Source organism: Prionailurus viverrinus, chromosome B1 (genome assembly GCF_022837055.1).
Source record: "Prionailurus viverrinus isolate Anna chromosome B1, UM_Priviv_1.0, whole genome shotgun sequence".
NCBI lineage: Eukaryota > Metazoa > Chordata > Mammalia > Carnivora > Felidae > Prionailurus > Prionailurus viverrinus.
In genome coordinates, this window is record NC_062564.1 from 84360702 (window position 1) to 84387202 (window position 26501).

General features: G+C 36.7%; 1 protein-coding gene across 2 annotated transcripts in view; it reads left to right on the top strand.

The window, feature by feature from the left end:
* The window catches only part of INPP4B (inositol polyphosphate-4-phosphatase type II B), a 403509-nt gene that overhangs the window by 48087 nt on the left and 328921 nt on the right, over positions 1-26501 (top strand). For both annotated transcript variants that reach the window (XM_047855552.1, XM_047855554.1), the window contains exons 5-6: positions 11699-11817; positions 13848-13964. In XM_047855552.1, coding sequence (XP_047711508.1) covers positions 11699-11817; positions 13848-13964 — 236 coding nt within the window. The remainder of the gene's footprint in view (positions 1-11698; positions 11818-13847; positions 13965-26501) is intronic.

Genomic DNA, 26501 nt, shown 5'->3' on the forward strand with positions numbered 1-26501 from the left:
GGAACTTCTTGTTCACTGCTGTGAAACTGTCACCTAGAATCATGCTGGGCACATTTAGACACTTAATAAATATCCATGAATTGAATGCATGCATGGATGCCATTGCTTTTTTCCTCTCATATTTCTTCATAAAATAGATGTATATATTTAGATATGCCCTTGAAATGTTTTGTAATTATTGCTGACACAATTATTTGTAGAAAGAAGTTCATTTTAAAATTCTCAATAAATACAATTATTTCAACATTGATATTTTGTTATAAGAAAATTATATATTAGGAAGGGTAGAGCCTTACTGCCCTTGGAGTTCTTCTAGAAAGAACTGAGAGGAGGAATCAGTCATAGGCTGAGCTGAACAAGGACATTTTGTAACTAGACTGTATAGCTGGTGATTGCTTACCTGTTTAGAATTTTATGTCTAAAATTCTTCACAAACATACTTCATGATTCTGGTATTATGACAGCGTCATAAAACAAGCAATCTTCTTAAAGCTTACGTATTTATTTTGAGAGAGAGATTGAGAATACGCAAATGAGCGACGACGGAGGGGCAGAGAGAGAGGGAGAGAGAATCCCAAGCAGGATCGGTGCTGTCTGTGCAGAGCCTGAGGTGGGGCTCAAACCATGAGATCATGACCTTAGCCAAGATCAAGAGTCAGATGCTTCACCAGTTGAGCCACCTAGGTGTCCCCAAGAAAGCAATCTTCTTATAGATATGCTCTTAAGAGCATATGTAAACAAATAACAGAAAGTGTAACAGACAGCTAGAATAGTAGAAATGGACTGGAATGGGTCCAGAGATTTGAACTTACATTTCAGCCTATACCATGTAACCCCGAGAGAATATAATACAAGGACAGCGTTTGAGAGCCTGGGCTGGGCTGCCATCCTGAGAGCGTTTGAATCCTGATTCTTCTACTGGCTACCTGTGTAACTCTGAACAATTAAATTTTATTGGGGAGTTCTGTGGATTAAGCTGAGGTAGTTACTTAAAGCACTAAGAATGGTGCTAGACATATAAGTTATCACTTAATGGTATTAATCTGTTGATTGTCTTCAGTTAATCCCTTACCCTCTCTAAAACTCTGATTCTTTATGTGTAAGTTGTGGGTTATAATTCTTATTTCACAGGGTGTTTGACAAATATATATGAAAGTGAGAAATATGTTCATACATCGTTGGAAATTCAGTCTTTTTTTTTTCTCACATATTTAATTGGATCTTCACAAACCCTCAGTGAGAAGAACTACAGTTACTATCCCCACTTCAGGATGAGGATAGGGAGACTCCATAACAAATCCAGTCACTGAGTCAGGACTGGGATCCATGGCTGGGAACCTTAAGCAGTTTACTCCATATAGCAAGTAAGAACTTGAAGGAGACCCTCAAACAGAAGATATCTCATATTCTTATCTTACCTAGTGTACCACATGCCCTGGAAGAGTAGAGAGGTGGTTCTTTTTTAATTTGGGTAGTGTAAACTACTTCTTTGTCCTGAAACTGCCTTTGTAGCTAGGGCCCTGAAGCGTTCCATTCAGCTAGCAGAAACTCTGCTGAGCTTTAGATTTGAACTGTTCTCCCTGGAGATCCCAGTTTTTCTAAGAATTTGCTTTTTTGTTTCTTTCAAACTCTGATTCCCCTAGAAGCACTATCTGTTATTTCCAATTGTCTGAGCTATGCTTTTTCCACGTGGGGTTTAACTTGTGGATTTTGCTGTGAATAATTAGTCCCTTCCTGTCTTCAAGTTATCCCACATTTGCTTTCTCACCTACATACTCACTTGTCTCCTTTCTATTGTTCTGTGTCTCCTGGATTGCTAGTCATTTCTAGTTTTAGCTTATCTGTATCTGTTTTATTTCCTGTGAGTCAACCATCTCATGATGGGAGAATTGACACCCCTAGAGCTGCACATAAAACACGAATATCGAGATTTTCTTTTGTCTATAGGAAAATCACACATGTGATTGACTCAAGAGTCAAGAAAAATGGGGAGTTATATTCTTCAAGGTCTTCAATACTGTCCTCCCCCAAATGATGTTCTACATGGAGACAATTAAAATAGAGGCTATCCCCTCAGACCCATCTATTCCTCTCATTCTCCCTTTCCCCCTCTTATTTTCTATTTATGTAAGGCTTTGATTTAATACTTTTAATCTACTTGTAAAATATTTGGTTTTAAAGGGATAGCAATTTCATTAAAAAAACCATTAATTTTACATATAGATACTAAGTGCAATACATTTATAAAAAATATTACTGAAATTAAAAAAAATACCTTAATTTAAGCACCACCTTTTAAAATTTAAATCTCTTGGTGTAATATATACAATGCAATTCTTCTAAAATATTTTGGTTTGGGAAAGCATGTCTAAAAATTGGCTCATTCAGGATTTGATGAAAGCCAGACTATGAGTCAATGTGTTGTACATAGACATCCAGATTGAACAACTGTTTTCCAGATCGCTTGCTATTTCCTGCCCAAACAAATGGATTCTTTCAGGAGACCATAAACCCCTGAAGGCAGCATTCCAGGCCTTATTTCCTTCATTTGTCCTCTGACTCCCGAATACCTCCTGGACATCAATCATTCTGAGTCTTTAGAGTTCAACAACTCTGAGTGCACTTCTCTTAGCCATCCATCTTTGGTGACTCAGGTTCTGACTTTTCTGCCACCCCTCCTATAACTGTCTCCACCAGCCACACTGCCCTTATCTTTTGATTCAGGGGTAAAACAGGGAAGGTAACTAACCCTTCCCACTAACACACGTGCTCTTCTGGATCCACTGACAGGTTCTATGGTTGTCCTGATAGGAATCCTACTGGCTCCCATGTGGAACTGATTGATAGTCATGGAAAAATGCTGTCATCTTGGCCTCTGGGCAGATAAAAGGCTTCATGTTGTTCTCTGTGTTGTTCTCTCTAACTTTTCTGATCCTAGTTTTAACCTTACAGATTTCCATTAACTGATTCACAATATTTCTTTTAGTATTCAGAAGGACCTGCTTCCATTCTTGGAATAACGCTTTCATCCTTTCTTAAGCAGCACATATGTTCCTGCTGAAAAGAGCAGCAGAAAGCTGCAAGCACTTGTTTCTGAAGTGGAACGTGGATTTGGAGCTTGCACACAAAGAACCAAGTCTGTATACAATGTTAGGTGATGATGCCAGGCCAGTTTGGGGCTTTCAGCATATAGGGTGGGATATCAAGACTAGAAAAGCCACCAGTACAGACTTGTTTTTAATTCAATTGCTTGACGACAGAGTCTTAGTCACCTAGGTAATATTCATGAAAACAAGACAAAATAGTATTTTCTGAGGATTGACATGAGAGAAGCTGAGGGAGCTGGGGACAAGTTGGAGAATGGGCGTCTTCTGGTACTGACAACAGTCATTTGAACCAAATTTGTTCTTTTTATATGCAAATATGCTGTCTTCTGTACAGCTGGCATCTTCACTGCTCCAGAGCACGGACAATCAAAGAGCATTTCCCGAAAGCACCATTGTTCCGGGAAGAGGTTCTTTTTTTTCCCTCTCTCTCTAGATTTTTCAATGATACTTAAATTCAGAATCTGTACTGAGTGGGTAGTTTATTTTCATATGTGTAATGTTCCACACTAAGGAAGTGAATTTCATCTTTTTAGGCATTTTTTTTTTAAATTTTTAAAGGCCAACACATTTATTTAACACACACAGAGGTACACATAGAATGTGGTGGCATATTTTTATATTATTTTGTTATGGGGAAAAGTAAAAAATTTTATTTCAGGACCTTTTTCCCAACAATGTGAATTTAGCTTTTTACATGAAGGAAATCAATTTAATTTATAAGTGAACCAGTTGTAATGAAATTTAGGAGAAGTGGTGCTCAAATCTCAGTGTAGCAAGAATTCTGTAGCAATGTTTCTATAACAAAATCTTTTAAATTCCCTCTTGCAAATTATTACCTATATTCTTCAATCACTCCATCATCTGCTTCCTCCCCATGGCATTAGGCTCATCCTTTCCTCATGTTTTATTTGGATACTATTACCGGAATATTGAGAGTCTTAAAATTCTTGTTACAAAGCTAAATCACCATTGAGCATGCAGAGGAACAGACAAAGCAGAATGACGTTATTGGGGAAAAACTCAGACTACTGAATACTCTCTGCTATTGGTAAGAAACAAATAAATAAATAACAGGCTTCATTCTTGAGCCACATGTTATGATCTATAAATCTGACTGACGAGTAAAAAACACCATATAGATATGGAATTTAGTGGAACTATGAGGCAGCAACAAGCATGGTATTGTTCTGGACATGTGCTAACACAAGCAAAGTTTATTTTCAATGCCACTTGACACATGGTTAGTATGTAGTACATTGTGTTTCCCTCCACTCCCATCTCGTCTGCATGCTTCATGTATTATCTTAAGTGAGAAGAGCCTTAAAATTTATATGTTATTAGTATTTTATGGTGGTAGTATAGGAGCAAAAAAATATAGCATTATTTCAATAAGTCTAAAAAATTCTTGCATTAGGATGGCTTTTTTTCCTGTGTGTAGGTGTGTGTGTGGGGGTGTGTGGGTGGGTGGGTGGGTGTGTGTGTGTGTGTGTGTGTGAGCATGCATGCACGTGTGTGTTGATTTTTTGGGTTTATTTCTTTACTTCCAACCTTAAACCTGAACTGATGTTTACCCCTGACCTTCTAACAATCTAAAATTAATACTGTTGGTTCATGTCATGTAGATATTCTTATCCCCCTTGAAAAGTCAGGCAGGCCTTGATTTTGCATTTGGGACTTTTTTTTTTTTGATACATTGCCTTAAAAGACAAACTAAACCAAAAAGGAAAAAAAAAGTGCCAACTTTTATACATTTTTTACTTTTCCAACAAATATTGCTTATGTTGACAGTTAAGCGTGGTTCACGTACTCTTCAGGGAAGTATGTGTTAATTAAAATCCCCCCCCCCCCCACAATGGTTAAGGGGGAGATAACACCTTTTTGTTTTATCCCTATAAGGACTTAAAAACAGTTACTTAACTGAAGGAAGAGCTGCAGTGGGTTCAGAGAGAGGTGTTCCTGACCCTAATCGTTGTAAGTCTTATAAATATGCAGTGACAACTTCAACAACCTCATCTTTCAGAATGATGGGAGAAACATGTATTAGAGGAAATGTGAGAGGGCAGGAAAGAGAACAAAAAGGGATAAGACCAAATGAGAAAGATTACAGAAATTAGACTTGATTAGGTGAAAGTACACTAAAATGAACAGGATGACAAGATATAATGCTAGAGTCAATGAATTAAAGACTCTTAAAAGATTCTACAAAGAATACTGAATGCACATAGAATGTATACATTAATAGCCATAAATCAGTCAATATGATATAGAGCCACAGTTTTCTAAGAAGTGGCCTTAGGAAAATATTTATTAGTGAATACAGAATATCCTGACTACTCAGGAAATTCTCACTGTGTGGATATTATTATGAAGCAGCGCCACTGTGCATTCTGCCATTTTACTGCATACAATTGAATTATCATGGACTGCAGTGCCCTGGAAATGGGGCAGCGTTGTCTTCTGAATCCAGTCAGGGGATCTGAACTGTATCCTACACTTCAGAAAATTGCTTTCTTAACATTCCAGAGAGAAAGGAAGAATAAAGAACAGAAAGGAAGAAGAGACTAAAAACAGAGAAGTATGTTATACATATTATACTGGCAAAGCAATAAAAAGAGGAGTTATGATGCTTTTTAAGTATTACATACATTTTTTAACGTATGTTACAAATTTATATAATTTAAATTTAATTACTGGTATATAATGGTAACTGGGAAAACATATAATGGAGTACAGTAATTTTCTGGACTGGAAGCATAACCCAAATTGGCATATCAATTGATTAGTGGCATCTAATTTTCTGGAATACGAGGAGAAAGATATATATGTGACATTTTAAGAAACCTGACCAAATAAGAATTTGAGAAGTAAATAAAACACTGTATTCTAGGCCTCAAGAGTCTTTCCCACAGCCTTTGGGGAAGTGGCTGATTCTCTTAGCCGTAGTAAGATAAGAATGGTGCTATTGAGGGAGCCTAGAAGCCAGATGGTTATTTCTCTAAAGCCCTGTTTGTACAAGGCTGCTTTTCTATTCAGGATACCCCATCCTCTGTGCCCTGGCATTTTTTGCCCTTGAGTGACATGGATTTATCTCTTCTATTTTCACTATGAAGTGTCTGTAGAGGGTACAATCGTTAAGATTTCAACAGAGGAGGAGGTACGCTTCTATTAGGCTATATTGGGTTATAACTACAACATTTACTTTTAATTGCAAGAAAAGGAAGAGTTATGAGCAGTCTTCCTTTTTCGATGAAGGAAGTATACAGAGCAGAAGAGCAAGTCTTTCTATAATCTGTTGGGGCATCTCAGTTATTAGATAATGCCTCCCTGTTAGCCATCACTCTCTGTATAAAGGAACACTACCTCCCAGCTAAATGCCTACTTATAGGGTGAGTTGACTATTTACATGTAGCTTATTTGCCTGGCAGACAAAAAAATAAGGCTTTCTGTTATTTTTGGTTGTTATTTGGAAGTTCCTAATCATAGGTAAAATTAACAAGTGTAAGTGTCCACATCTGATTTCACAGAAGACAGCATATTAATGATACCTATGATTTTGGAAATTAACAAATAATCCAGTAAAAGGTTTTAAACATTTTTATCTATATGAAAACAAGAAAATACCAAAAAATCACAGCTATAAATTTAATAAAATTCTTTTACTGAAGAACCATATGGTTATACCAAATTAGGACCAACCTGGAATATCTCAAGCATATAACTACTATAAGAATATTGGATAGATAAAATCCATTTTTGCATCAATGCATAATTATATTCATAATAATAATAATATAATGTGCCTAGCATTCTATATACATTGCTTCCTATAATCTTTACAGCAAATCTATGAAGTCCACTCTACAGATTAGAAAATAGAGACTCAAAGAGATAATTTATCCAAAGTAACATAACTCCTTAGACTAAATCCAGGTTTCAAATAGTTTTATCTCCAGTGAAAAAATCATTCCTCTGTGTTCTATATATTATACTGTGTGGTTTCTCCTCTAAGCCTAACTTTCTTTTTGCTAATGTAAGAACAGAAAATAGAGATGTGGAAATTCTTGTCAAAGTCCCCTGCCCCGCCTCCTTTGCTTGTGGCCATTGCTTTGTTCTGGAGGAAAGAGGATAAACTTTGTTAGATGCCAGTAACACTGAATGGCAAGAAGAGAGATGAAATGGAAGCAAGAAAAATGACCTGACTTCAAAGAAGAAAGAGTTCTTAAGGGGAAAGGGGTAGAGGCTTGAAGTCGACTGTGAATTCACACTGCCCTGTGGCTCATGCTGCTGCTCTCATGAAAGCCTGTGGCAGGCACCTTTGCTTATTTGTGGACTCCATATCTGATGCAGGTCTTAGAATGTTAGGATTTGGCCAATGCTGCTGAATTCGAAGGCACTTGAACCAACAGTTGTGTTCTGCTTCAGATGATTATTGCTGGGATCGAACTCTCTGATAGAAGAGTCAAGAGACAGTTTTAGGCTTCCAGCTAAAATTGGCTAGAATCATGGAAAGGCTCTATGGATTCAAGAGACTTGACATGATTTAGAAATGATGGCTGAATGAAACAAAAACTGTTATGTTGTAAAAACTGTATTTCTGGGTAGAGAGAATATTTAATTTAACAAGAACTCTGAAGACCCCTGACCCCCTTAGCTCCTGGAACCTCAAATATTAGAACTAAGGAGCAAAAGATGATTTGTGCTGTCTTCCTAAGAATTCAAGTAGTAGCTTTGAGCATCTAGACCATAGGTTAGAAACTTCTGGTCCTTAGGCCAAATCAGTCACAGATGTATTTGTTGTATGGTTCTTATAACTTTAGCCTACACAGTGACTGGGATTTCAAGCTGTGGACAGATCCTCAAATCAAGCAACAGTGGGCTTTCATTTCTTTGGGCAATGAATTTGAATAGAGGTTCCCTCTGCTAACACAGCATAGGCTTTCCAGTTTGCTCAGTGCCCAGCCCTCCCCTGAGATATTGATGCTGCATTTATTTTTTATCCTTACACTTCTACCGAGGATTCCCTACCATAGAGTGAGAGCTGTGTGACTCCTTTACAAATCTGAGCAGGAGACGCGGGTCTCATTCAAAACACTGGCAATAGAAAGTGAACCCTCAAGTTGCTAGTTACTGTAACAAAGTTGACAGAAAAAAAATAGTAGCTCAAAACTATTTTATTTTTGTAAAGAAAAGTTTAAAATTATAAGCTTTTTAAAAAAAAGACTCATTGCTTCTATATTGCAGTTTTTTCCCTTTTTGGTAAAAAATAAAACAAGTCTATTCAATGGACACAAGCACATCTGAATCCCAACCTATTAGCATCTTGTGTATTTAAACTCTTCTGGACTTTGGGAATACTTTTAAATAGCTCAGTCCAAAACAAAACCAGTAAAAAGGAAGAAATAATTCCTTTATATATAATTATATATATAATCATTCATATATATATATATATATATATATATATATATTAATGATTGCAGGAGACATTCATTAACTATGCATTTGACTCAAAAAATTCTTAAATAAAACAGAACAACAGAAACAAAACCTACTGTACTCTGTTAGTCTTATGAGTTGAGGAAGGCCATGTAGGCAGATCAGAGTTTTGTTTGGGTAATGGGTTGTGGCAAGTATATCTGGAAGATTGACAGAGTTTTTAGGCTTCTTCATTGGCTATCACATAATTCCTATGCAGGTTAGACTTTATAGTGACCAAATGAGTGATATCTCCATGAAGAAATCCAAGCACTCATCATTTATCACCCGTTCAGTGGGACAGTTTCAGGATATATAGATCTATGGCGTGTATGGGTTTCATGATATGAAATACAGTGACTCACCTACTGGATTGTATTTACAAACAAATATTGGACATGGTGACAGCTTTAAGGAGCTATCTGAATATGACTGAGTCAATAAAAAAACATTTTACACAATAATAAAACACTAAATATTGGTAAATGTTGATATATATTGGTAAATATTAGTATAATGATATTGATAAACTTTATGTAGAAAAGTCCATTCATAAAAAAGGCATTAGCCTTTCTCAGTTAGATGCCAAGAGACAGGTAAACAGATGAAGAAATAAAGTGTTCAAGAGTTTGTGACTTAATGTCACATAACTAGTAAACAAGGAATCTAGGAATACAGCTCAGGAATTCTGACTGATTTTAGGGTCTTTCCATGATATCTTACAGCCTAAGTATTAGGGAACAGAAAGTCTTCTGGGGTTTTGGGAAGAAAAGAGATATGTACTGCCCGAGGTATGACTTTAGTTATTGTTTTTTTTTTGTGCTTGTTTTAAGATATGGAATATAAAGGAATACAAAGTGCCATTATTCTTGTTTTTACTTCTTCAGTATTGGGATATCTGCAAATTGGGTTGGAGAGAACACTTCAGTTTAATGAAGACTTTGTCTGTTTTTATTAGGAGTGAGTCTGAGAGTTTCTCTCATAAAAGAGAGAATAGCAGCTTGCTTCTGGGAAATAATCACAGCCCACCACTGATAAGAAATCTGAAAAGGAGTAACTCATTTGGAGCAAACGTGTCATAAGCTCATAAGGTAGAGATGAGGCTGCAGGCAGAAAGAGGGCAAGATGCATATGTTTGAAGCAAACAAACTTCAGCTTTAAAATCCAAGACAGGTATAGTCAACATCAGTAGATGGAGAGAAAGCTGAACACCCTGAGCATATAACCAAGCAAATGAGTTATGAAGTTAAACAGATTCGTAAGGCAAGTAGAGGAAATGATCAAAGTAACACCAAAGAACAGGAAAGTTTAAATCTAGCTTTTTTTTTTTTTTTCCCTTCCGGAGCTATGTTGACATTGAAACCTCACATCAGTGTTTCCTAAAACTGCAGATCTCTTGGGTGGGACAGTAAAGAATTATGGCAGCGGGTCTTCCAAAAGTAGGTGTCATTTGTGCAGGAGAGGAATTCAGTACAGCAAGAAAAGAAATGGAACTAATGGGGAAAGATGTAAACAAAGCACCAGTGTTCTACTAATGTAAATGTGAGCACTTAATATTCCTAAGCCTCTAGTTTGCAATATGTAAAACTGAAATAGTAAGTCCAAGTTCTGTTTTGAGAAATAAAAAGATAATTAGCAAAATGCCTCAAAAACAGGGAGGGCTAAATTGTAGCTATTACTTTTTCCACACACGATTTCCTAAGCTCTCCTGTATTGATAGAGGCATTTAAAGAGGGGGGTTTAAGTAAGGAAAAATCGTGACAAAATACCATACACGAACAAAAGGATCTCAAAGTCTGGCAGGAAGAATTATGGAGGTAAATATTTTGCCCAGCATTGCTGAGCTTTTAGAATTGGGTGAAAACCAGGCCTGTTTGGTTCCAAATCTCTATCCCATTCTGCTTCTATAAATGAGATGATCTGTAAGCCACTGGAAGATGCTAATTACATTTATAATTTCCTCTGCTTTCAAGTTTTGGATTTAAGCCATAGTACCTGTGTCCCAGTGGATGAAGGTCCTGTAAATTGCCGCGGTGACACAACATAGCTTAAATGCACCCATCCTCCTGTCCCTTCCTGTACCAGTCAGCACCTGTCAGAAGTGTGGGGTAAGGATGGTATAGAGCCCAGCACACTGTCATCATGGATCTAGAACCCAGTTTCCCCCAGCTCGCCTTAGGCCTTCAGCTGAGCATAACTTGAACCCCTTCTGGAGAGGAGCCTTTGCATCATATTTAGCCACCCAAAGGCAGGTAGTAAAACTATTTCAGAGCCAGGGGAGAAAGCACTGGGACAGATGTTGGACATGCTGCAAAGGAATGCAGTTTTGATTTTCCCTTAGTATTGTGGGAATGATATGTGGGAGGAGAAGATATTCAGGTAAATATGGTATGGTGATGAGAGTCTGTAATATGAGCCTGGTGTCTCAAAGGAAAGTTATTAGTTTGTGGCCCCTGGGCAAAAATTAACCCATCCTTATTCCATATTTCTGCCTCCCAGACTTGGCTGGTATCCCAGACAGAGGGCATTTTTAACCCCTCCTCTGCCTCTGGCTTGTGGCTTGCGTGCTGCTTTGGTAGTGTAGCCTCTCTTCCCAGTTTCTGTCACTGTGTATGATTGTAGGAGGCCAGCTCTAGCCAATAGACAGGTAAGGACCAAGGGCGCATTGGTACATTTGAACCAATCCAGCCAATGTCAATAAGGAACAGCGTAAAGTTTCCCGGATATAGCCCAACTCAGCTTACTTTGTCTGGGAGTGTGATTTAAAACCCAGGATTTAATGACTAATTAAAGTCCCTCAAGTCCCTGAGCTGTGTGTGCACAGTCACACATTAGAGCCGGGATTCCCGGGCAGTCAAGACTAGCAGGAGCGGCAATGTTGTCAGTGGAAATGAACTCTCAATTCAGCTCTGCAACACGTGACTTCCTATTTCTGTAAGGTACTTCCAAGGGACTTCCTCTGTAAAAAAAAAAAAAAAAAAAAAAAAAAAAAATCAGCCTGAGTCCCAGGAGATTTCATTCAGCGCCGTCGCTAAGTTTACTTCCAACTCAGACAGAAGTTTTCCCTGAGACATGGTGTTAGTTTCTTTTCTTTCTCTTTCCTCCGTCATTGTCAGCATGCAAGGATCTTGTGGCTCCTGTCCGTGATCGGAAGCTGAATACACTGGTGCAGATCTCAGTAATCCACCCGGCGGAGCAGGGTCTGACAAGATACTCAAGCACGGAAATCGTGGAGGTGAGTGAGCGAGCTGTGTGCCTGCATTTCTCTGCTCTGCTCTCACTCTCTCAGCCTCTTTCTGGATTTAAGCAAACAGCTGAAATAAGTTAGCCCATGGCCTGTAGCTATGCTATGTTACTGTCCTCTGTCATTTGAGAAAGCATACCTGAGGTTATTAAGCATGCATTGGTAACTTACCAGAATAAACAGATGAGAGAAGAACTTGCCTTTTTCATAAAAGACCTTATGTTTCTTTAGTAAATAGAAAGAAAAAAAAATCCCACGTTGAATCCTTAAATATAGCAACAAGTAGGGAAAAAATATATAGAGATTTTTTTTAATTAAATGGAATGAATATTTGCTTTTGGGGGAAAAAAGAGAACCATAAAGTACCTAGAGAAGTTAAGTGTTTTTGCCCTTTTCGTTTTTTCCTATGTTCTTCAGTCTGCCCATGGAAACTTTATATTCTCTGCTATTTGTGTGTGTCTTTTTAAAGTAAGATGTTTTTCAAAGAAAGGTAGATGATTAATTTCAGAAACTGTAATGTTTCTAGCTAAAGGGTGTAAATATTACTCATCAGATGAGAGATTTCCTATTTACATTTATTGTTACTAATATACATTCAAAATGTGTTGGGAGGAAACTTGTTATTTTATTGGATCAGATTCAAAAGAGGAAGTGTTTCCCTTTTGATTATTTTGTTCTCATCATGCATATTTCATGAACTTAGTGAATAAGAGATACCTGAATATCTGGGACTAAAGAAAGTATACTTTAAACTCCTTAGCTGTTCGTGATTTTTTTAGACTTGTAAACCCTGTCTGTTTTGCATGAGGAATTTCTCTGCAAGGAACTAAGTAGCCTACCCCAGACCGGGTTTGCTCAATGCTGACCTGTGCCTGGCTGGCGGAATAAATGATTCAGACTGAACTCTACTCATTTCTCTAATGAGAATGACCCAGATCCTGTATGGAATCTTGAATCTGCCCTTTGGAAACTGTAGGTGCCAATGCTGGTATAATTTGTAGTTAATGCTGTGGTTGAATTAACAAAAATAGCCTCATTCATATAGCAAAAACTTGACTAAAATTATAAAGTTGTTTATACTATGAAAAAAATTTAAGTATTCTCCCAATATAATTATTTTTAAAACATTGCCAAAACTTAAAAGAAATTATTTTGACACACTTCAGACGTTTATGTTTGAACATACATAGCTATTTGGGGCTGTTTTTTTCCAACGTGTCTAACACAGAGCTGAACAAAAAGTAGTATTTGTTGAGTACAAAGAGAAAGAATGAATGGATAAATGAATAACTTGAGCTTTCAGAAACTCATAGATGCCTGGTTTACAGAATTGTAGCAAACATCTCCATGATATTTGGTAATATGCATATTTAAATATCGATGTCAAATTTAATGTTGGATGTCAGCTCTCTAAAAATGAATTATGAGACATTGAACTATCCTGTGGGGTACCTCCTAAACTAGTAATTTTATAGCCCCAAATCCATCATATGAAGTTTCTTTCATTAGTTTTCAAATTGGTTGGAGAAAAAAAAAAACCCAGCTGAACATCTCAAAACAAATGGACATTATCAGAGCATGGCTTTCAGCTGAATCATTACAGAAAGGAAGTAAATGGTACTTTATGAGAAAATAGCTTCATTTTACTTTGATCAGTCAATATCTTAGATTTTTGTATACATTTCATGTGAAATCCATTAAATGTATTCTAGGTGGACTGACAACTGACCCTAAAGGAGAGTTCTGCATATAATGAAAATAAGCTGTTTTTCCAGACTATTAGCAGCTGTGACACTGATGTAGTAGCATTTACTATCAACAGCTATATCAGTATTTGGGGCCCTGTGCCTTCTGTTGCCCATGAGCATCATTTGGCAATTCAGGTCTCTCTTCCAACAGAACTATTTCCTAGAAAAACAAACAGACTCAGACACATTTTCTGCGCTCTCGTGTGTCCCTGCATGCTGCCGGCTGCAGTTGCTGCTTTATTGAATCAAAGTTGTCTGCTGCTGCTGTTACAGGGAACAAGAGACCCACTGTTTTTGACTGGTGTCACATTCCCATCTGAGTATCCCATCTATGAGGAGACCAAAATAAAGCTAACAGTCTATGATGTCAAGGATAAGTCTCATGACACTGTAAGTACTTACACTTCTTTCTTTCTTTGGGAAAAGAAGTTATGCTTTTCCAAACTATTGGGTTTTGGATATAACTGGGCATTTTTCAAAGAGGGTATTTATACTGTGTTTATGCTTGCCTTATGTTTATAGTTTCCTGACGTCTCCCTCCCACCCCCTTCCAATTCACTTGGCTTAGTGCCAAACTGGCAATTGGTTAGGAGCAAAAGCTTTCAGAACATATTTTTCTCTTTTTCAGGAAGGCTGGCTTGATCTCTTGGTTTACATTTCTGTTGTTGTTGTAAGGAGTTGCTGAAGGAGTCATATTGTGGGCATAAAGCAAGTAGAAAGGATTAACTTTACATGTTTCAAAACTTTCTAGAGATTGTAATTATTCTAAAACAGGAGATTGATAAAGGGCTCTATTTTCACAATTTCTTCCTGTACATATGAGAGAGAAACTCCCGCTATTTTCCCGAAGTTGTTCCTGGCACTAAAACAAACAAGAAGTACTAGGCAGATGTTTTAAGAGGCCTATTTACGTGAAGGTCATGTAAAGTCCCAATGGTCTTTTGTCCTAAATTCTTCAGTCTTCCCACAGTGTCTGACTTCTCTTCCATGACTGCCAGGTTAGATAGTGAAGTACCAGACGTTACCTCTAGAGGCCACTCTGAAAATTCCTGGACAGAAGAGAATCCTGTTGGGTAGGTGCTGAGGAAGGGATGACTTCAAAGGAGCCCTCTTCTTTAAATCCCTCAGGTCAGCATGAATTTTTGTCTGTTTTCAAGACAGGGGAGCTACGGCAGTGTTGACGATCAATAGTGAAGCACATGCCAGGAAACACTGAAGGCAGGGAGGCCTTTAGGTACCAGAAGAGTTCCTGTTGAAGCTAAGGGTCACTGCTGGACCTTGGGAATCACACATATCTAGTCTGAGGAAAGCGTCACTTGAAACTTAACCCTCACCTAGGTTATGGTTCAAGTAGATAGTGGGAGGAGGTGATACAACTGTGCAGGGGAGTAGTAAGCAGGGAAACGATTAGGATGATGGGACGGTAAGCAGCAACTATGGGATTTTATGTTCCTACAAGCACATGATCAAATTCAGTCCTCCCGGCAGTCCCAAGGCACAGACAGGACAGAATATGGAAAGGACAGAGGTATAGCAACACTATGTTACAGAAATGAATGTTTTCCCTAAACTCTCAAGTTTGTGAAGTCCTTAGAAATATCAGAGTTAGAAATATTAAATACCTAAGGTGCTTCTAGTCCCTTCACTCTCTCTCATTTAAAATGTGCATGGATGTTAATGCTTTAGGGATAATCAGCTCACTCATTAATTATACTTTTTGTTGGCTTCTGTTCTGAAAGCTAATTATTTAAGGTATTTTAAAGACTTCCTTTCTTGATCAGAGGTGTTATCACATAAAAGTATTGGATGAACTGGGATCCCTGCTGTAAAATACGACTTGTGAAATTTGAACACACTTAAGAAACGCAAGCGGCTTTCATTTACAAAGAGCTGTTAATTAAGGCATAACCTCTTCCTTAAAATAACTAACAATTGGTTCTGGATATGGAAGTGTAAATAGAAACAGAGTCTATTAATATGCTAATAATCCCCACAGACATATAGTCTTTATCCTGGAAGTTTTTCTCTTGTTTCTTAAGATTTTCTTTGGGTTGGGGGTGGGAGAGGGTAAGAAGAGGAAGCAGGAAGTGGTTTTAAAGTACAATTTGTAATGATGAGCACGTAACAACCTAAAACAATTTAAGATCATAATACTTTTAAGACCTACGAAATGAAAATATGTGTTTGTGTTTTAGAAAATTAATGAATTACGTGCTTGTATTTAAAAGTAGTTTAATATTTGATCCTAGTAAATCATTGATCATGTTAGGCTAGCCCAAAACAGTGAGATCTTCTACCAACTGAATACTAACTAGTTGAGTCGGATGACTAAGGTGCTTGCTCTTTCCTATTGAGTTTATCATTACTTGGAGTTCATCAGTCAAATAAATGTGTTACTTTGCCATTTCATATTCATTGACATACCTATTTATATTAGATATTTTTAAAGAGAAATGATAACCTTTCATCTGTGCCCTTGATATGGCTATTATCTAACTAGTCATTGTTCTTGTATTCCTGCAAACATTGGACCTAAGATTGATTACCTTAACTTAGTAACTTCAGCAGAAATGCAATTAATCATTATAATGAATGAGAAGAGTCTGTTGATTCAGAATGACTATTGTTTCCTCCTACTACATTCTTCATCCTCCTCATTCACTTCAGCAAATCTCTCACTGTGGCAGATGGATGGATAATGCTTGGCAGGTGGGAAGGTAGGTTATGGTTGGGTGATAGGGTCATTATTAAAATTAGAGTGACTAGGGTGCCTGGGTGGCTCAGTCACATCCAACTCTTGATCTCCTCTCAGGTCATGATCTCAAGGTTGTGAGATCAAGCCCTGTGTTAGGCCCTGTGCTGAACATGGAGCCTGTTTAGGATTTTCTCTCTTTCTCTCTCTCTGCCCCTTCTCTGCTCACATGCATGCTCTCTCTCTTTCTCTCTGTCTCTCTCAAAATAAATAAATAAACTTAAAAATAAAATAAGAATGAACTTTTAATTAATTTCCTCACCATGAGGAAATTACCTTTTTTCTCAGAATGGGCTCTCTGATATCCAGCTGTTTGGTGGGGACTTCAAAGATTGAAATTGAAGCCCGTGTCCAGCATAGGAGAAGCCAAGTTCTAATCGTGAAGCTCATGTCTTCTGAACATATACTGGTTGTCTGCTCTATTTTAAACTTCCTAGAAACTGAAACAACATAGACAAAAGTATTTTTAGCATGTTATTTACAGTGTTTAGCCCTAGGGAATCATGTTGGGAATCTGGGTCTTTCATATGTTACAGAAACAACTCAGAAAAAGGTGAAATTTACATAGGAAAAGAACATCATCATCAAACTTTGTCTTTTTCCACTTCTTCCCATACAACTGATGTTTGGGAAGATACTGAACAAGGCTCTTTCAACACTCAGATAAGGACAGCCATCAATCTGCAAACACATGATTAGGTCACAGAATTGGTTTACTCATGGTAGAAATGTGAATTTCTATATATTTTGCAAGAGCGCAAATTGCTTTATTCCTTTTGTTCTTAGAGTAAATGTTTGCTGTATCCCTCAACTTGTTAGATGTTCAGTTTATAGGACAGAGTCCTGTGTCCATTAGATACTGAACATTTCTCAGGTAAGAATATATGTCCTAAGACATTTTTTACTGCCAGTTACTAGCAATCCTCCATTTGTACCTTTCAGAAAAAGTTACCTTATCAAGATTAGATGTAAGTGTATTGAACTGTATGAGTTATATGTTCAAGGCAGTTCACTTCTAGTGCAGTTACCTATACAGAAGTGTCTAAGTTTTGTGTGTGTGTTTTTCTATGGAAAAGAAAATCATTTACATTTCGTATACTTTGACTTGGCTTGATTTTCTACACTGACTTTTGAGAAGGTTAGGTATAATTATACTTGTTGAGATTCAAATTCTATAAGCTGGCCTTCTTCTCTATCTTCTATAGAAGGTATAGTACAGGGGCGCCTGGGTGGCGCAGTCGGTTAGGCGTCCGACTTCAGCCAGGTCACGATCTCGCGGTCCGTGAGTTCGAGCCCCGCGTCAGGCTCTGGGCTGATGGCTCGGAGCCTGGAGCCTGTTTCCGATTCTGTGTCTCCCTCTCTCTCTGCCCCTCCCCCGTTCATGCTCTGTCTCTCTCTGTCCCAAAAATAAATAAAAAACGTTGAAAAAAAATTAAAAAAAAAAAAGAAGGTATAGTACAGCTTTTTCCTTAAAAAGAAATCGCTATTATTGATCACTAAGCATATACCAAACACTATGGTTAATATGTATGGTTTGTCCTTTAGTCTCCAAAAAATTCTTTGAGGGAAGTATTACTGCGTCCATTTCAAAGATGAAAAAATTGAGATTCTAAAGCCTTCAGTAGGCCAATTCAAAGATCCTGTCTTCTCTCAAGTGTACGTATGTTGTTAGGATTGCCCTCATTTTCACTCCCACACAATGGTATTTTTATTTCAGCTGGTATTTTAAAAGCATTCTTTATTTAGGTCTTCAAAACTGATTGAGAAAAAAAATGTTAATATGTCAATATAGGGGAAAAACATATCCAAATTTTTTAAGCACTTAGATTAAGTGTGTATAACTAATTGCAGATGTCTGAATACATTTTATAATGAAGTGGCCAACTAATCATGAAACAACAGCTATTGCTACCTGTTGTGAGGTGACTAAGTTTATGTCTTAAACTTTTGCTTTTGTCCACCTGGCCTTGTTTTCTCTTTTCTTTTGTGTGTGCCACAAGGTCTTCTCAACTTGCTGGTTCACTCAGACTTTGTCTTTTGTAACACTTCTGTCTCCATCATAATATAATTTGCAAGGGGAGTTACTGATTCTGAATCCATAGTATAGAGGTAGTTCAAGGTTTTAAAATATTGCTGCCCTTCAAATAAAACTTCACTTTCTTTCTACGCGTTGATAAATGGTATATATTTACAAAGAGCATATTTATATTTTATTGAAGCATAATTTATATATGATAAAAAGGACAGATATAAAGTTTCAGTTTGATGACTTTGACAGTTGCATATGACCATATTACCTATGCATATTCAAGATACAGAACATTTCCATCATTCCAGAAAGTTCCTTTGTGCCTCATTCTTGTCCATTGCCACCCCACATACTCTGAGGCAACAACTTTCCCATATATATATCACCATAAGTTTGTTTTGCTTGTTGAAATTTATGTGAATAAAATCATATGTGTTCTCTTGTGCCTGGTATCTTCTGTTCAAACACGTTTTTGAGATTCATTTATGTTGCTGAGTGGTATTATTACTGAATGGCATTATGCTGTAGAGACACTACAATTTGTTTATTCATTATCTTATGGATGGGCATTTAATTACTTGCAGCTTTTGACAACAATGAATAAAGTGTGTATGAACATTTGAGTACATTTGAGTACATTTGAGTATTTGTGTGGGTATTTGTTTTTATTTTGGGAGGTAAATACTGAGGAGTTAAAATTGTTAAATCATAGGGCAGATGTCTGTTTAACTTTTCTAGGAACTGCCAAACTGTTCTTCAAAGTTATTGTATGGGTTTATTCTCCTACTCTTAATTCTGTATGAGAGTTCCAGTTAACTCCACTAATAATGATATTGTCGATCATTTTCATTTAGCATTCTAGTGGGTATGAAGTGGTATCTTACTGGGTATTAACTTGCGTTTTCCTGATGAGTGATTCTTTAAGTACCTTTTCCTATGCTTAGTGGCCATTCATCTTTTCTGTTTGCAAGTTTCTGTTCACGTTTTTTTCCCTTTTTTAAAAAAAAACGGGTTTTCTTTTTATTGTTGATTTATAAGAACTTTTCATATATGTGGATGTAAGTGGTTTTATGAATGTAGGTGTTACAAGGGCCTCTCCTCCCTTTGGCTTACCTTATAATTTTCCTAATGATATATTTTGTTATTCAGGGATTTTAAATTTTGAGTGAGTTCAGTTCATCAGTCTTTTCACTCATAGTGTTTTTTGTGCCCCCAAAGATTATTATGCCTCAGGTCATGAGAGTATTCTCCAGTGTCTTCCTTCAGAATGTTCTATCATTCTAGCCATTACATTGAGGAATGAGATAGGGATCACAGTTATTTTTCCCATGAGGATATCCAGTTATTGCAGCAATTTGTCAAAAATACTTTTTTCTTCATTAAATTTAGTTGGTGTCTTGAATAGAAATTCAGTTGTCTACTGATAGATGCAGGTCTATTTCTCAATGATCTCTTTTCTTCCGTTGATCTCTTTATCTAGCATCATGACAATAACACAAAGATTGTAGCTTTATTGTAAGTCCTGCCACCTTTGTGCTTTTTATCAAGATTTTTGTTTTGTTTTGCCTATTCTAGAGCCTTAGTTTTTCCACATAAATTTGAAAACAGCTTGTCAGTTTCTTCAATTGGGATTGTTGGGATTTTCAACAATCTGTTGAATTTTCATTGGGATTTGCATTGGAATTTTGTTGAATGTATATATCATTTTGGAGGGAATGGACATCTTAACAATACTGAGTCTGTTAATCTTTAAATATGCTAGACATATCTATTTATTTACGTATTTAAATTTTATCAGGAATACATTTGTGTTCACATCATTTGTGTGTGATCATAATATATTTTAAGACTTATTTCTAGGTATATTTGATAGTTTTTCATGATAACATATAAGGTATTTTTTTAAAATATAGCTTTAGGGGTGCCTGGGTGGCTCAGTCGATTAAGCATCTGACTCTTGATTTCAGCTCAGGTCATGATCTCCTGGTTTGTGAGATTGAGCCCACATCAGGTTCTGTGTTGAGAGTCTGGAACCTGCTTGGGATTCTCTCTGTCTCTGCCCCTCCCGCTCATTCTCTCTTAAAATAAATAAGTAAACATAAAATATATGTGTATATATATAAACTCTTGTTTGTAAGTATGTAGAAATACAATTACTTTCTGCGTACTGGCCTTGTAACCTACAGTCTTGTTAAATTCACGTATTAGTTCTAAAACATTTTTTAAAACTCCATAGGGTTTTATAAATATATAATCATGTTACCTGCGAATAATGAAAAATTTATGTTTTCTTTTCCAGTCAAAGTGCATCTTATCTTTCCTTATTGCACTAGCTAGGTGCAATAGGACTTTCAGTATAATATCAATAGAAGTGGTAACAGTGGAAATCCTGGTTTTGTTTCCAGACTTAAGGAAGAAGTGTTCAGTAATTCAACATTAAATATGATCTTAACTGTGGGCTCTTCATCGATGTCTTTTGTCAGATTGAGGAATTTCTCCCTATCCCTAATTTTCTTTGAGTTTTTATCACGAGTAGTATTGAATTTGGTCCAATGGCTTTTTTTGGTATATATTGAGAGGCTTAAATGTTTGTCTTACTTATTCTGTTAATGTAGTGAATACATTAATTCATTTCTGTAAGTTAAGCCAACCTTAGATTACTGGAGGCAATTTTTTTTTCACTTGGCAGCAATCTTGCCTCTCTCTCAAGCTTCAGCCTAGCACATGGGGAAATCGACCTCTGCTCCTCTGCTTCACATTGGAAAAAGCCCTGTGCAGCTCAGTGGTAAAATCTCTCAGCTCTCCTGTACACTGAAATCTCCTCCTTCAATATGTGATGTCCCATGGGAAGGAGTAGGTGGATGGGCAAAATTCATTCATGCAATGGCTAGGGCTCCTCACGGCTCAAATCTCTCATACCAGGCAACATGTGCTCATTAAAAGTTTATTACGACTCCATCTGGTTTCTATGGAAGATCCTCCGCTTCCTACTGCTCAGCCAGGAATAATACCAGCCATGGGTATGTCTTCCTCCAAGAACGGTCTGTCTTTCCCTGGATTTCATTTCATTTGGTTTATTTACATCCTCAGTTTTCTGATGGGTTTAACAAAAACTGATTTGGTGGTGTATCTGATGTTACTATAGGAGTGGCAGTCTCTTGCAAATTTTTGCATCTTTACCAGAAGTGGAAGTACTATATATTTAAGTTCTTTCCTTTAGCATTTATGCTACTCTCTCTATATTTGCATTTCCATCTCCTTTTCCCCTCCTCTGTAGTTGACATATTCAGTGCATTACAATCTATGCTGCTCTTTACATTGTTTTTCCTTTCTTCTTTTATTCCTGTTTTCTGTGTTACTATCTTCATTCACACAGTACTTGCTCTATATCATCTGTTCAGGGCTTTTGTTTGTTTATTGTTTTTGTTTGGACTCCCACAATAGAGGAAAGAATATTCAATACTTCCTTACTTTCCCTAAGAAAATAATGTTTGCATGGAGACAGGCCAGCTATTGGACAGTCTTATTTGAAATAAGAAAATGAATTTACTCATGAAGTAAAGGAAGTTTCTTACAAAACCTTTTGGCCTCAGCAGAGTGGCCGCTTGACTCTGTGAAGTCGCCACATCCTTATTTCATGGAGATTAGCAGACCTGTATTTTGAATATTTTCAAACTTAGCTGTCTACAAATGTGTGTGTTAGAAACATTGTTTAACCTAGCTTAAAACACACACACACACACACACACACACACACACACACACACACTAATACCTAGAATTAATTTTCCTTTTTTCCAATTAAAATAGAAATGATGATGGGTCATCTGGGTGGCTCAGTTGGTTAAGCTTATGACTTAAGTTCAGGTCATGATCTCGCAGTTCATGGGTTCAAGCCCCAAGTTGGGTTCTGTGCTGACAGCTCAGAGTCTGGAGCCTGCCTCAGATTCTGTGTCTCCCCTTTTTCTCTGCCCCTCCCCGACTTGTGCCCTCTCTCAAAAATAAATAAATAAACATTAAAAAATAGAAATGATGACATAAGGTCACTTCCCATTCTCTTTTCAAAGCTGGGAAACTTAATTAATGTTAATCACAAACATAGAGAGCCATAATTTACCCTATGTTTCCCAATGAACTCTTATTCTGAGTCTGACTTCCATTGAACATTCAAGAATGACTTTGAATTTTTTACTCTCATAAGTTTTGAGCAGTGAGCACTTTTCATTTTAGGCATCATGAAATATCACTGGGAAGAGTGGTTGGGGGAGTTGCAGGGTAATTCTGTTTTGAGCCTGTTGAGTCCACAAACTGGAGTTTAGTCATGTCAGTATAAATCTAATTTTATGGGTGCTTCCCAGAAGTTTTAGGAAGTTCTCTGATCCCTTATCATGAGGGAACAGAAATGTAGGCAGTGAGGTTTGACCCAGGAATACAGCCTGTGTACATATGGAGCACCTTAACACCAAAACCTGATGAATGTTAAAAAAATAAAATAAAAGCTATACCCAAATTTCAATTAGAAACATAGGTACATAAGTTGTAAGTGAAATAGCATTCAGTAGAATTCATCTGTGTGGAAAAAGAAAAATACATTCTGGAAAGCAAAAATGGCTCAATATCAGAACATCTATCAACATAATCTATTTTATTAAGTAAAGGAGAAAACTCATTTGATTCTGTCAATGGATGGTAAAGATGCATTTAATAAATCTAGTGGTCATGTCTAATAAAAAATAAATAGATTATATTACAGAAATATAAAAAACTATCTGAATAAGATAATATACATGTTCAAACAATGAAGTGCTAAAATCATTTCGATGAGACACCTAATTAACCACTATCATCATTATTATTCAACATCTTCTTGGAGACTATAGAAAATACAATGAGAAAATTATATTACTTATGTAAAATTTGGAAGACAAGAAGCAAAACTGTTTATATATTGATGTGATTAAAATATCTGGAAATCCCAAGAGACTTTAGAAATAAAAACCAAATATGATTTGGTAAGTTGGTTGGTTATAAGATCAATATATTTAAAAATCAATAGCACCCTTCTTTTATAGCTTATGTTACATAGAAAAGTATAAAATCTTATTAAAGACTGTAAAATAAGGTCTTTACCAATAGGAAAACTTACCTGTGTTAGAAAATAATATAATTACCATCAATCCAAATCAATTTATAAATTTTATGTAATTGCAAATAAAATATTATAAGTATTTTTATGGAGAGGGAATTGGGGGATTGGATAAAGTGATCTTAAAATTTACTTAACTAGATCAATATTCAAGAATAGCCAAAGACATTTTTAAAAATAGTAAGATTTGCCTGATCAGGCATTAAAACAAAACATAAAGCTACTGCAGTCAAATCTATGTGGTTTGATCATAGGAATAGACAAATAGAGAAGTGAGACAGAATATCAAATCTAAGAGCAGATTCCAGGAAAGCTGATAATTGACTCTATGAGGTAGATGGTTTAAGTCAGCAGGTAAAGAGTAGATTATTTAATACAAATGGTATTGGTTAAATGACTGTCCATCTGGATGAAAATGATACTACAGTCATATGTATAAAAATACATTTCACATAGATTAATTAAATGTAGAAACTAAATTGCATTAAAGCTCTTGCAAGATAGTTTAAAAGATATATAATCTAGAAGCAGGAGGTAGGGAAAGTTTTCCTAATAATGGGAGTCCATAAGTTGACATTTAGTCAACAAAAGTTGACATTTGACTATATGGAAATCTACACATTTTACATGAGGATCTATGGCATAGACAAGACAGAAAAAGTAGATATGGAAAACTATATGCAAGTCAAAGATTGGTGGATTAATCCCTATAATATTTAAAAAGTTCTTTCAGGTTTAGAAAAGGATATTTAAAGAGGTCCTCAGAAGAATAAATCTAAATGACCAAGAAACATTTAAAAATGTTCTAACTGTATATTCTTGGAAACACAAAAAATAGCAATGTGCTCATCAATTTTTACTAATAAACTGGCAAAAATTTTAAAGACCATTGCTGGCAGGGATGTGGGAAAAAGTGTACTCTCATGCACTGTTGATTTAATGTGAAATTTTACAACTTAAAAAAAAAACAATATGCCAGCATTTATTAAAATGGAAAATAAGTATACATTTTGATTTGGCAACGTTACTCCTGGTTATTAACCTCTTCCAAGTAAAACACTTGTACTTGAGGATATATGGAAAAGGATGTTTGAGCATTGCTCAAATAGTGAAAAATTAGAAACAGGGTGAATGCTTATCAGTAGTGAAGTGTCTGAAAAAATTCTGCTGTGTCCAAACTAGGGATATTATGAAGCCTTAGAAAAAGAAGGTGTAATTCATGGGAGTTCTAAAAGCAGACCTGGAAGATTCAGGAGGGATTGCATAATTGAGAAAAGCAAATGCCAAAAATAACATATAATCTAATTTCATGAAAACAAAACTACTAATGAAAAATGCCTTTATATATGTATATGTGTTTCTGTATTTAAGATAGTATATAATTGTAGATGACTGTTATGAGTATGTAGAAAATATAGGAGGGTTAAGGCAATGAGTTGAGTGGGGGAGGAGGGGTGTGGATGATGAGGCAGAGTAAAAGAAGAGATAAAGGAGAGCATGAAATAAAATAAGTGTGATAAAACTGTCATGTTAACGGATTTGCTGACAGAATTCCTTATTTTTAATAAATTAAAATAAATGTAACTTTTAAAAATGACTGCCATTCCCATTACTTTTATACAAAATATGTCATCCTAAGAGGAGTGTTGTTCCTTTTGCATCTTGAAGATTCAATATGGGAAGTCTGTCCGTGGTCCTGGATGAAAGGGAACTGCAGTGAACAAGTGGCAGCCTGAAGGAGTACTGGTGGGCACAGGGCAGGGGCTTCAGCATCTGGGGAGATGTGAGGGACCCACTGTCGGGGATCATCTGCATGGAATGGAGGCAGCAGCCAAAAACATCACCGAGCTCGTTCAGAGCAGAAGAGGAAGAAAATGGCAATCATCTGCAATATTTGAAGTCTGTGGGAACTCCCCGAACTAACTAGGGGGGTACTCGTCAGGGTCTCTTGGATCTGCAATCTCAGGGGGAAGCACCATCTTCCCATGCTACATTATAGTCAGTATGCTGTGCAATGAATTTGTGCTTCAAAGTAGATCCAGGAACATTTATCCTTCCACCTGCTAACAGTAGTCGAGTGATCTGATAACTGACTGCTGTGATTTGTGAGTCTGACTTGGACTCCGAACTGAGTTATTTCTGCTTCAATTTATTTCCCTCGTCTCTGGGATATTTCACTCATTCCTACAGTTTTCAAGTATCCCCCAGCTGTTACCGTTTGTTCAGCATCTTAGGCCATTCGTGCCTGGCTGGCCAGCCCTGTCTCATTCTTACAGCAGCTTTCTTGGCTCAGCTGATATGCAGGTGGAAACTCCGTGCACACCCTGTCCAATGCGGGTGATCCCTGAAACACACCGTGGGCACTGAGGACACATGTTGTGCTTTGACCTCCCATTCTTTCTTGGTTTTGCAAAGCTGAAATGCGATGTGTTGCCAAAACATTTCTTCTGATCAGAAAGGAGCAGAAACTAGTGATTTAAAAGGTTAGACTGCTTCAGCTAGGAATAGCTTTTAATTACCGAAAGTTTCTATACACCACACAGCGGGAACAAAAGGAAATTCTAAAGAAACAGAGGCTTTCCTTAGAGCCATCTGAATGGAATGATAATTAAAACTAAGTTCAGGCTGGTATTTAAATTCACGTGAAAATTATTTTTAAACCTACTGAGCAGAGTCATGTACACCAAGGCAGAAGGTGATGTCACATCCTGAAAAATGTTAAGGTACATCTGTTTCCACATCCCAAAGATTTTCTTCTCATGTTGCCATGAGCCAGGTTTACTTAGGTTTCATGGCATTAAGTCAAGCTGTCTTTTAAGATGTGCTCATTGAGGATGGAGCTAAATGTTAAGGTGGCAGCTGTTCCTTACATCATGTCCTAAGGAATTCAGTATGTGAATTCCTGAAAATATTGGTCTCACATACAAACTCGGGTAATTGTTTTTAACCATGATAGAGAAAGCAGCCTTCGGAACACACTATGGAGATTTGTTTAATCAC